General features: G+C 39.0%; 1 protein-coding gene across 11 annotated transcripts in view; it reads right to left on the bottom strand.

Moving 5' to 3' along the window:
- The window catches only part of CDK19 (cyclin dependent kinase 19), a 112,391-nt gene that overhangs the window by 81,132 nt on the left and 17,684 nt on the right, over positions 1 to 13,575 (bottom strand). For 9 of the 11 annotated variants that reach the window (XM_036316475.1, XM_036316477.1, XM_036316481.1 and 6 more), the window contains one exon: positions 13,125 to 13,186. The exons of 1 other annotated variant lie outside the window; for it this stretch is intronic. In XM_036316475.1, the coding sequence (XP_036172368.1) occupies positions 13,125 to 13,186 (62 nt within the window). Of the gene's footprint in view, positions 1 to 9,433; positions 9,520 to 13,124; positions 13,187 to 13,575 lie in introns of those variants that run through there. One more of the 11 variants, XM_036316486.1, reaches the window with a different exon arrangement.

Raw genomic sequence — 13,575 nt, 5'->3', positions numbered from 1 at the left:
TGTATTTAAAGGGCCAGAAGGTTGAGAACCACTGGATTAGAGGAAGCAGCACATAGATGACTTTTTTGGTGCCCAGGAAAAAACTTGAGACAAGGAGGAAAGGAGACAGAGAGAGGAAAGAAGAGATGAAAGAACAATTTCTGAGCACTTCTCTCTCACAAACAATTCAATGAATTCATCCTTCAGGTTTTCTTTTCAAAACTGTAAGAGTAAAATTCAAATAATTAAATCATCAGAATAACAGTATCCAAGATGGTACAGTATGACCAGTTTTTACAACCATGTGTTACCAGTAAGACATTCTTCAAACAATATGACACCTGAGTCTTGCCAACAATTTTTTTCTTCAAGAAGAATGCTGGCATAAATCAATGTTATTATTATATCTCTTTTCTTTAATATGTGATGATTTGGCTTAGCTGATTAAGAGACTTCCACATCACACACACAAAATAAGGAATAAAAATCTGGAAAAACAAAACTCAAAAAAGATTAGTTTTACATTGGTGTCATTATTCAATATTATAAACTCAATATTCACACAGCCTGGTAGTAATGATTCCTTACATGGGAACTCTTTCTCTTTTATGTAATACCCTAATATTTTAAAAATTTTTATCATGAAATTTTCCAAAAATGAACAAACAAATGACAGCCTGGCTGGTGTTGCTCGATGGTTGGCGCATTGGCCTGTGGACTGAAAGGTCCCGCGGACTGAAGGGTCCTGCGTTCTATTCCAGTCAAGGGCACATACCTCGGTTGCAAGTTCCCTGACCCTAGTAGGGGTGTGTGCAGGAGGCAACCAATCGATGTGTCTCTCTGACATGGATGTTTCTCTCTGTCTCTCCTTCTCCCTTCCACTCTCTCAAAAAATCAATGGAAAAATATCCTCGGATGAGGATTAACCAAAAAATAAAAACAGCTATAAAAGTTTCCGTATATTATTCAGGAGCTAACAAAGTGCCTTGCAAATAGTAGAAACTCAACTATTGTTGCATTGAAATAAACTTATTAGTCTTTTTCAATGATTTTAGAAAGAGAGAAAGGGAGAGAGAAACATTGATTTGTTGTTCCACTTATTTATGCATTCATTGGTTGATTCTTGTATGTGCCCTGCAGGGAGCAAACCCAAAACCTTGCGTATCAAAAAAGAAATTAATAGTCAAGATGTCAACAGCAACACTTAAAATTTAAATGTATAGTTTTTCACCATACTATTGAAGGTTCTGCCAAACCTAGACCACTGCGGAAACTTCTTTTGATAAAATTTAGGTTTTGCATGTTTTTCATAGCTGATCTTAACTACTGTGACAACACAGAATGTGACACTGTGATATTATAAGAAATATATATTTCAATCTTCCTCCACAGTTCCTGGCTCACAGCTCCTAAAACCCCTGTAATTTCCTAAGTGACTAGAGCATAGGAGTATCTTTTACCACAATATTTCATTTTTGTTCCTGGAATAGCTCCAGAAGGATAAATGAAAAAAATTCTTTTATTCATAACAAGCCCCTTTCAACCACACCTGAGTTTTGGAAAGTCCCTAAATAACCAGTGGATGGGTGGATGGTTGTCGGGGAAACATTATCAGGTGATTACAACTTTCAGCCCCTCCCACCCCCAAAAAGGGTAACTAGAGGTTGAATTAATTACCAATGGTCACAATTTAATCAATCATGCCTACATAATGAAAACGCCATAAAAATCCCCAAAGTACAGAGTTCAGAGAGCATCTAGGTTGGTGAATCAGAACACATCCACTTGCCGGAAGGGTGACACACTCTAAAACTTCATAGGGATAAAAGTTCCTGTGCTTGGGACCCTTCCAGATATAGGCCCAGCCCTATGTATCCTTCATGTGGCTGTTCATTTTTATCCTTTATACAGTATATTCTTTGTAATAAACCAGTAATCTAGTAAGTAAACTGTTTTCCTGAGTTCTGTGAAACATTCTAATAAATGACTGAATCTGAGGAGGGAGTCATGGGAACTTCTGATTTGAAGCCAAGTCGGACAGAAGATGGGGACAACTAACTTGGGGACCCAATACTTGTGCCTGGCATCTGAAGTGGGGTTAGGGGACAATCGTGTGGGACTGAGCTCTTAACCTGTGGAGCCTGTACCAACTCCAAGTAATTAGTGTCAAAACTGAGTTAAACTGTAGGATACCCCAGCTGGTGTCAGAGAATTGGTCAGTATGGGAGGAAAAAACACATTATCTGGTATCAGAAGTATTCTGGGGAATGTTGAATGTAAGTGGAGTTGTGAATAGAGAAGCAGAATTTTCTCTTTCAGAAAATCTAGTTCCTAATACTATATAGCAAATATCCTTACCAGAACCCAAACCATTTGAACCATTATAATCCACAATTTCGGAAATAAACTTGAAAGGAAAAGAGTCAATTCCTTCAAAGAACTTTACTTGAAACTTTAATCAATATAGCACATAAATCATAAAGTAAAAAGTCAGCTATTAGCTATTAAGAAATAATTTTCTTCTAAAAGTTTCCATATAGGTTGCCCTGAATTAGTCTGTATAAAAATTCAGGTAAACCTAATGTTGTTAAGTGATCCTTTTCATAGGAATGTCAACCTAAGATCAAATTCTAATCACTAGAAAGCTTAAAAAAAAGAATTTAGAAAAATAAAGCTACTGCCCATTCAAGAACAGAATTATCAATAATAATGAGCCAATCAATTCATAATTTATGAGGAAAAATAGTATTTTTTCTTTTAATATTGAATCAACTTTAAAACAAAAATACTATCCAGTATTACAACACATTTATAAGAGTTATTAATAAGTTACATTTATATATTACTTAGTACAAAGCAGGCATCATTCTAAGAGCCTCAATTACATTAACTCTTAATTCTCATAACATACTGTGAAGCACATACTTTTACTATCCTCATTGTACAGATGAGGCCACTGAAAGCACAGAGGTTAAGAAACTCACTATAGATCACCCAGTTAGTTAAGTGGATGATCCAAGATTCGCCTGGATCTAGAAGTCTGGCTCCTGAGTTTGTGTGCTTTTAATCGCCACAGTTTCATTTCTTTATATTCCTCTTCTGGAAAAAGGGAGTAGCATGTGTCAAGGCTCAGAGACAAAAGAGCACAATGCATGTTAAGTTCAGTTTAGAACAGAGGAAAGTAAGTTAAAGCTGAAGAAGGAGGCAGGACCAAATCAAGCAGAACAGGTAAGCCCACAGTAAAAAAAAAAAAAAAAAAAAACCACAAAAAAAAAAAAAAAAAAACCCACAAAAAAACTGGACTTCATCTCAAGGAAAAAGGATTTTAAACACTGTGCATTTGTGAATAGTTTGGAGGTGAAGAGGACACAGGGAGACTAAGAGGTCTTTTCAGTAATTTAAGAGATGACTACTACAGTCTAGGATGGTGGCAGAGGAAATAAAAAGAAGCGGATGGTTCTGAAGTATCATTAGGAAACAGTATCAACTGATCATGTGGTTAAGAAACAAGAGAAAGAAAAGCAAGAATGATTCTGTTTCTGGCTTGGATAACGAGGTGACTATGATGCCATCCACTCAGTTAAGAAAGAAAAAAGACTACAGTCGTTTTAGAAAAATTGAAGCTGAGAGTACTGTGGTGTTGTCTACATGAAGACGTCCGAAAGGCATTTTGATGAGATATGAACTGGAGATAGAGATGTGAAAGTATTTAGAAATTGAAATTTTAAGAATAGAGGAGAACAGAACTCAAGGACATCATTTAAGAAAAAGGATATCACAGTATTAATAATGTATACTACATTATCTCATGCTTAACATTGCTAAGTGGCTTCCAATTATTTCACTCTGGTCTCCCCACTAAGTTCACTGAAAGCTGTTATACCTCCTATAGACCATTGCAATTCCACAACTTTTACAATATTAATGGCTGTTTGAGGAACTTAACCAACTGAGATATGAAGAAGAGATAAATATAATATTCTTGATTTTAGGAAAATTCTTTTATTAAGATCCTTTGATCTTCCATTTTCTTCTCTGGGCTTTCGCTCCCTCTGTACTTGTTGCACTAATTGCTCTAACCCAGCAGACAACTGATAATATAGGAGTTACATAATGATTCAGTGATCTACTCTCTCATGCTCAATACCTAATAGCAAATTATTTTAAGGGGAAAACAGAGGAGGAGGTACTCATTTAAAATAAAAAACAAACTTTGTTCTATAGCATTTTATTACTATGGTATAAATTTTATTATAGTTTTATATTATACTGTCAAATCACAAAATACTTGCTGTTTTGGCTCTCAGTCTTTTCCACACTGAATGATGTCCCTGATCTCTCAAATTGTACCCTTTTTCTCCTCTCTCCCTCCCTCCCTCCCTCCCTTCCTTCCTATCCATCAGACAATGTCAAGCTTCCAGAAATTTATGAACACTCTAGCCTAAGGCCAAACCTCTCTTCTCATTCTCCAAGCACATCTCTATACTATATACATGACATTCATCCTATACCACTTTGTATGGTAACTTTTCTGTAGTGCGTGCTTTAAAGAGCCTGGGGCATAGAATCATACACCTATTATACTAAGTCACAGAGCTAATAAGTTACTTATACCCACGTTACCAGTTTCTGCATCCGCAAATTGGGAATAATAATACTAACACAGCACAATCGTTTTAATGATAAATGAGATCACATAACTAAGTTACCTAGCACAGTGTCAGCACCCACTTCATGCTCAATGTCAGTTCCTACATCAAAACTATAAACTTTTCTTAAAGGAGTACAAAAGAAATCTGTGACTAGATACTTCAATTAGAACATTCATGAAGGGACACAAGAAAATGACTTTTTAACAGATAATCAGCAAAAAATTTGAACATGAAATTTGAAACTCACATTTCCTATCTGTACTAAAAAAAAAGGGCAATATGCTAATTAGACCGGACATCATTCCAGACAAAGCCACGGTGGCAGGGGCCAAGGCAGAAGCGGTTAGGGGCGATCAGGCCAGCAGGGGAGGACATTAGGGGCAATCAGGCAGGCAGGCAGGCGAGCGGTTAGGAGCCAGCGGTCCTGGATTGTGAGAGGAATGTCTGACTGCCAGTTTAGGCCCAATCCCGCAGGGCCTAAACTGGCAGTCGGACATGCCCCGAGGGGTCCCGGATTGGAGAGAGTGCAGGCCAGGCTGAGGGTACCTTCCCCTCATGCACAAATTTCATGCACCGGGCCTCTAATATGGATAATAAGTTTCTATCATTATCATGTATGTCTTTATAGACGTCACAACTAATAATCAAATATTTGGTCAATTCATTAATTAGAAGGCTGATATTACTGGTTATCTGCCTTTTCTAATAAAATAGAGGTTAACAGTGTGAGTCTAGAATTAGTTTTTCAATATATACTTATGCCTATTTCATCTTGAACACTACGAGGGTTGCAATAAGATACTGAGGTGTATATGCAGTGTTTGCCCTACTGGAGTTCACAAGAGTATAGAGGAACTTAGTCATGTGCATAGTAACTAAATATAAGGCTTTATATGAAAACTGCCTGAATCCCATAATTTAAAATATTTTTATCACCATCAATTTAATCCTACCTGTCTCACAGAAGTTTAGGTGAGGGGAAGGGACTGGGAAGAGAGGAGTCCTCCTCTGACATAAGAGTACTACTTTACATCTTTTATACTACTGATTAGAATAATCTATCAAGATTATCATACTTCATAAAGAGAAACGAGATGGTTTCTCCACTCAGATCAGGCAAATGTCTGCTGTCACCACTCCTATTCAATCTCATACCAGAAGTCCTAGCTAATACAATAAAATAAGAAAAGGAAATAAGTATGCCAATTGAGAAGGGAGGGAAAACTGTTTTTGTTCACAAATGATGTGATTGTCTTTGGAGAAAATCCCAACTAATCAACAAGAAACTCCTAGAACAAGAAAACGATTATAGTAAGGTTGTAGAATACAACTTTAATATTAAAAAGTCAATCTTGATCTGTGTTAAACTAAGTCGGCTGGCCTCACCCTGCCAACTCCTTAAGACCCCACTCCATCACAAAGGTTGGTCCACAGACCCCAGGCGGGTACTGGCTGGCCTTGGTGTACAATGAAACTTTTGCAGAGTGGCCTACACACATCATTGGCATACAGTTTAAATCTGTATCAAACTGGTGAACACCACTGGCCCCTACCTGGTGACTCGCTGAAAACCTACCTTATACAATTTCTATATTTACTGCCAGAGTCTATTCCAGTGACTAAGCCTAACAGGCAACCAACAGACGGTGGCAGATCTCGAGGTGCCTTGGGCTTTTTGCTGACCTGTCCCTGGACTCAATGTGGTGGAAGCCAGCCTTGGTATGCAGCTTGGCCCCCTCAGGTGCACCCAGGACCAGCAGAGGCAACCACAAACTGTGGGTCACTTTGTAGCTCCAAACAAGTAGCCAGAGCTAGTCACAGGCGGCATCTGACAATAATCTGCACCAAAGTCCCTCCCAAGAGGCCCCAGAACCAAAACACCACAGGGCAAACTTCAGACCACATCAGAACATGACTTAATTGGCACCACAAATGGCACACCCAAAGGGAGATCTCAGCAGGCACCAGACACTGCTGGGGCAAATTCCACTATTTTGGGTCAACCCCCCGCACAGCAGCTCATACACTGTTATAGGGTCCATCCTCATAGTCAGCCAGCCTGAAGGTCAACATCACCCACAGATGGGCCAAGAGTAATCAAGGCTCAACTACAACAGGAGAGCTCCCATACCCACACAGGAACATTCCTAGAGCACCTACATCAAGTGATCAGGGAGATTGCACCACTGGCCCTGTAAGACACCCACTACAAAAGACCATCCTACCAAGACTGGGAGACATAGCAGATCTACCTAACACACAGAAACAAATATGGAGAGGCGGCCAAAATGGTGAGACAAAGAAAGATGCCCCAAATGAAAGATTAGGAAAAAATCTCCAGAAAAAGAACTAAATGAAATGGAGGTAAGCAATCTATGGTTATAAGGATGCTCAAGGAACTTAGGGGAAGAATAGATGAACTCAGTGAGAACCTCCACAAAGAGATAGTAAGCAAAAAAGAGGACACAGAACCATAAAAAAGCACTAATCAGAAATGAAAAAGCCAAGATCTATAAAGAAGAACACATTAGAATGAATCAACAGCAGGTTAGATGAAGCAGAGGATCAAATCAGCAATTTGGAAGACAGAGTAAGAGAAAATGCTATCAGAGCAGAAAAAAGAAAAAATGTTTAAAAAAATAGGAATAGTTTCAAGGACCTCTGGAATAACATCAAGCATAACAACTTCTGCATCACTGGGGTATCAGAAGGGAAAGAGAGCAAGGAACTGAGAACCTATTTGAAGAAATAATGACTGAAAACTTCCCTACACTTGTCAAGGAAAAAGACGCACAAGACCAGGAAGCATAGAGAGCAAGACACATCATAATTAAGATGGCAAAGGTTAAAGACAAAAAGAGAATCTTAAAAGTAGCAAGAGAAAAACAGTTAGTTACCTACAAGGGAGCTCCCATAAGACTGCCAGCTGATTTCTCAACAGAAATATTTCAGGACAGAAGGGATTGGCATAAAATATTTAAAGGGATAAAAAGCAAGGAGCTACAACTAAGACAAGACCCAGAAAGGCTATAATTTAAAAGTGAAGGAGGAAAAACAAAAACTGAAGGAGAAGCATACAACTTCCCAGGCAATAATACCACCAAACCAGTGTTACAAGAAATGTTAAAAGGGACTTCTTTAAGAAGAAAAGTAAAAAGAAAACATAATTATAAGGAATATAATAACAGTATATAACATATACCTATCAATAATCACTTTAAAGGTAAATGAATTAGCTTGGCCGGTGTAGCTCAGTGGTTGAGCAGTGATATATGAACCAGGAGGTTATGGTTTGATTCCTGGTCAGGGCACATGCTCGATCCCCCGTGGTGGGAGGCTTGTGGAAGGCAGCCAATCGATGATTCTCTCTCATCATTGATCTTCCTGTCTCTCCCTCCCTCTTCCTCTCTGAAATCAATAAAGATATATATATATATATATATATATTTTTTTTTTTTTTTTTTTAAATAAAGGTAAATGAATTAAATGTTCCAATCAAAAGACATAGGCTAGCCCTGCCAGGTGGCTCAGTTGGTTGGAACGTCATTCAGTGCACCAAAAGGTTCCAGGTTCAATTCCTGGTCAGGGCACATCCTGGGTTGTGGGTTCGATTCCTGGTCAGGGCGTGTGCTAGAGGCAACCAACTAATGTTTCTCTCCCCCACACCCCCCACTTCCTCTCTCTCTAAAACATCAGTAGAAACATATCCTTGGATGCGGATTACGAAAAAAAAGGGCAAAGGGTTGCTACTAGTAAATGGAAAAGAAAACAACACCCATATATATGCTGTCTACAAGAGACCCACTTAAGAATGAAAGACACACACAAACTGAAAGTAATGGTATGGACAGACAAAATACAACAAAGGATACAATAGACAAAGAAGAACATTACATAATGATAAAGGGATCAATCCAACAAGGGGATATAACTTTTATAAATATTTATGCATCCAACATAGGAGCACCTAAATATATAAAGCAATCTTGATGGACACGAAGGAAGAGAGAGACAGTAATACCGTCATAGTAGGGGATTTTAACACTCCATTGACATCAATGGATAGATCTTCCAGACAGATCAAAAAGGAAATAGCAGTCTTAAATGACACACTGGACCGGATGGATTTAATTGAAATTTTCAGAGCAATTTACCCCAAACAAAATTGAAACAGACTCATAGACACAGAGAACAGACTGATGGTTGCTAGAGGGGAGAGGGGTTGAGGAGCTGGATGAAAAAAGTGAAGGGATTAAGAAATACAAATTGGTAGTTACAAACAATCACAGGGACATAAGGTACAGCATAGAGAATATAGTCAATGGTACTGAAGTGACTATGTGTGGTGCCAGGTGGGTGCTGGAAGTGTTGGGGAACACACTGTGGAGTGTATGATTGCCTAGCCACTGTGCTGTGTGCCTGAAAGAAATGCAAAATAATACTGAATGTAAACTGTAACTGAAAAATAAAATTTATAAAAGAATCTCTGCAAAAAGACGCTTTTAAGAAAAAAAAAAAGCCATAAATTGGGAGAAAATATTTGCAAAACATATATATGTTAAAGGACCTGCATCCAAAATACTTGATTTAATATTGTTAAAACTCAACAATAAGACAAAAGACCCAATTTAAAAATGGATAATATAGGGGGGGAGAAATGGTGATGGAAAAAATAAAACAAAATAAGTGGGCAAAAGATCTGAAGAGATATCTCACTAAAGATATGCAGATGACATGCAGAGGAAAAGATATTCAACATCATGTCATTAGAGGGTTACAAATTAAACAATGAGACACCATACACATCTACTTGAACGGCCACAATCCAGGACACTGCCAACATCAAATGCTGAGGAGGATATGGAGCAATAAGAAAACTCATTCACTGCTGGTGGGAATGCAAAAAAGTAAGTCACTTTGGAAGAAAGTTTGGCAGTTTCTTATAAAACTAAACATACTCTTACCATACAATCCAGCAATTACACTCCTTGGTATTTACTCAAATGAATTGAAAACTTATATCCACACAAAATCTGCACACAAATATTTATAGCAGCTTTATTCATAATTGCCAAAACTTGGAACAACCAAGATATCCTTGAGTAGGTGAATAGATAATAACCATGGAATGTTATTCAGTGCTAAAAAGAAATGAGCTATCAAGCTATGAAAAGGCATGGAGGAACCTTAAATACTCATTACAAAACTAGAGGCCTGGTGCACAAAAATCTGTGCACTCGGGAGGGTCCCTCAGACCGGCCTGTGCCCTCTCACAGTCTGGGACCCCTCGGGGAATGACCACCTGCTGGCTTAGGCCCGCTCCCTGAGGGATTAGGCCTAAGCTGGCAGTCAGACATCCCTCTGGCAGCCCAGGAGCCCTTGGGGGATGTCCACTTGCCAGCGGGGAGCAGTCCTAGCTGCAGTCGGACATCGTTAGCGCTGGTGAGGAGGCGGGAGAGGCTCCCGCCACCACCGCTGTACTGGCAGCCGTCAGCCTGGCTTGTGGCTGAGCAGAGCTCCCCCTGTGGGAGCACACTGACCACCAGGGGGCAGCTCCTGCATTGAGCAGCTGCCCCCTGGTGGTCAATGTGTGTCATAGTGACAAGTGATTCCCAGTCATTCTGCTGTTAGGGTCAATTTGCATATTACCCTTTTATTATATAGGATAGAGGCCTGGTGCACGGGTGGGGGCCGGCTGGTTTTCCCTGAATGGTGTCTCGGATCAGGGTGGGGGGTCCCGCTGGGGTGCCTGGCCAGCCTGGGTGAGTGGCTGATGGCTGTTTGCAGGCTGGCCACAGCCCCTTCAGGGTGGGGGTCCCTGCTGGGGTGCTTGGCCAGCCTGGGTGAGGGGCTGATGGCTGTTTGCAGGCTGCTCACAGCCCCTTCAGGGTGGGGGTCCCCACTGGGGTGCCTGGCCAGTCTGGGTGAGGGGCTGATGGCTCTTTGCAGGTTGGCCAAGCCCCCCAGCAGGGACCCTCACCCCATGAGGGTGTGGCCATCCTGGGTGAGGGGCTGATGGCTGTTTGCAGGCTGACCACAGCCCCCAGCCACCCAAGCTCCCAGTGGAGGCTGGCTGGAAGCAGGTATCTGGGATTTATTTAGCTTCTATAATTGAAACTTTGTTGCCTTTTGTGGAGGCCACAGCCAGCCAGAGCAGGCGGGAAGCTTGGCTTCCTCCATCGCCGGGGCAACCAAGCCTCCTGCTTGCTCCAGCTCCATGGCTGCCGGCCACCATCTTGGTTGGGTTAATTTGCATATAGTCACTCTGATTGGCTGGTGAGCATGGCTTGGGCATAGCGAAAGTATGGTGAATTAGCATCTTTGTCTTTTATTAGTGTAGATGAAAGAAGCTAATCTGAAAAGGCTACATGATTACAACTATGACATTGTGGAAAAGCTGTAAAAAAACTATAGAGACAGAGAGAGATTAGTGGTTGTCAGGAGGGAGCCTGGGATCAATGGGTGGAGCACAGTGTATGTTTAGGGCAATAAAGCTATTCTGTAAGGCCCTAGCCGACTTGGCTCAGTGGATAGAGCATTGGCCTGGGGACTGAAGAGTCCTGGGTTTGATTCCGGTCAAGGGCACATGCCCTGGTTGCAGGCTCTATCCCCAGTAGGCGGCGTGCAGGAGGCAGCTGATCAGTGATTCTCATCATTGATGTTTCTATCTCTCTCTTCTCTCTCCCTCTCCCTTCCTCTCTGCAATTAATAAAAATATTTAAAAAAAAAAAAAAAAAAGCTATTCTGTATGTTGTTATGATGGGTACATGTCATTGTACATTTGTCAAACCCACAAAATATGCAACACTAAGAGTGAACCTTAAGGTAAACTATGGATCTTAGTTAATTAATATGTAACAATATTAGCTCATCAATTGTAGCAAATGTGCCACACTAAAGCAAGATATTAATCATAGGGAGATGGGAGAGGGGCAAGGGCTCTGCACTTCCACTCAAACCTAAAACTGCTCTAAAAAATAAAGTCCATTGTATGTTTTTTATACTTTTAAACCATTCATTTCATCAATCTTTCTTATAGAAGTAGGGAGATGAGGACCTGGAGAGCAGTCTTCCTATGACTTAATATGGGCAGTACTTTATATATCTTTATGCTATTGATTAGAATTATCAATTGAGATTCTCAACTGGCAACAAAATACACCACACTATATTAGCTAAACAAATATAACACTGAATAATTCAACAGTGGTGAAAACAACCAACTAGCCTGAAAGTGAAATATAAAAAGGCCTTTCAAGAAATTACTTTCAATCTATTATTGGTAAATATCCTCGAAATGGCTACTGAAAAAAGTAATAGAAAGGAGAAACGGCTTAAGAGGTAAAATTGTAGCTAACCTCAATAAATACCTAAAAATCATCTATTCCCTCTAATTTAAAAAGTACCTTCTCTTAATAGGAGGAAAGGAAAAGAAATAGTGAAACAGGGTTGGTAATAAAATGGAGTGGTCTTGCTTGGGGCACATAGTATAAATTTAATAAATATGTACTATCCTAACTTCACATAAGGTTCACATCTTGAATATAAGGTATAATCTACAGCCATTTACTTGATATCAAAACAGATATAATTTCCAGAAAAAATAAGAAAACATTCCTTTAATTCCCATTCAGAATCTAACAACTAGGCATATTATTAACTTTATGTCTAAGATTACAACTTTGTTAACTACTATAGATCTTTAAAAAAAAAAAAACTATTCAGGTATCACCTGAAATAAGTTCATAAATGGTTTCATAAATTCACAGAAAGCGGTATCTATATTATTTGGCACATAAATGGGAAAATATTTCTTTTTTTAAAAAAAATCAAAGAAACATTACCCAAAGAAGCATTATGTCACATTATTTTCTTAAAAAGTAACTCATTAAGAAGGTTTCTATAAAAACATATTTTACAAGTATGTGGGATGTGTTTGTTTCTCTACTGATACAAGAACTAACTTGAGAAAGAGCGTATTAACAAGTTCTGAAGAGAGAGGTAATTAGCATATTGGAAATTAACATTTTTGGCACATGGGACCTATAGCAAGAATGTCTATCCTCCAGTAATGAGTCATACACTAGGCTGCCTTTCTATATATTGTGAAGCAATCTTTCAGCAAAAGGAGCAGCAGGGAAGAATACAACATATGAATAATAATTTGGACAACTTCCCAGGAAGAAATCATAGTGAAGTTAGGTCTGAGAAAGTTAGATAGTATTTACTACAAATTACACTAACATTATCTTTTTTTAATCACTCTTACTCTTTAGTTAACAGCAGAGAGGAAGTTTTCCTTTCTTTAATAGAATTTAGTAATACAGAATAAAATTATATAAGTATTAACTTGGTTTTAATTTTTGTGAAAGTGAATTACCTAATGAATCATTCTAAATTATTTTATGATGACATTTATGAAAAGTTCACCTGTCACATACCCACCCCAGCACACACACACAATGACACCAGAAGGCAAACACTCTGCTTTACCTTCTGCTGAAAAGTCTGCAACCTCCAACGCTTGAGGTCCATACACGAAGCCCTCCTGGAATCTATGAACACAGCAGAGGCAAAAGGCAGAGAAGTTTATGTAGATTTAAAGTTACACTGCCCAAAACATAAAATGCCAAATGACTATCACAAGTCTACATATCTGCCAAGGAAATCAGATTTTAGCTTTGACAATGAGCAAATCAACAATATGTTGATAATTTTCAGAGTTCATTATATATTATGCAGCTAATTATATGGGGGAGGGGGGGAGTTGAGCCTTAACTAATTTATATTCTCACCAACAGAAGTGATTTACACTATGAGAAATGCTAACAGACCAACTATGTATAAATTCATATATGCTGAAAGTAACAATTTAATTTTTACAAGTATATGAAGGAGGTGATACATATATGAGAAATATAAAAGAAATTAAATGGAAAAATAT

Source organism: Myotis myotis, unplaced genomic scaffold (assembly GCF_014108235.1).
Source record: "Myotis myotis isolate mMyoMyo1 unplaced genomic scaffold, mMyoMyo1.p scaffold_m19_p_7, whole genome shotgun sequence".
Classification (NCBI taxonomy): Eukaryota; Metazoa; Chordata; class Mammalia; order Chiroptera; family Vespertilionidae; genus Myotis; species Myotis myotis.
This window is presented reverse-complemented; position numbering and strand designations above follow the sequence as displayed.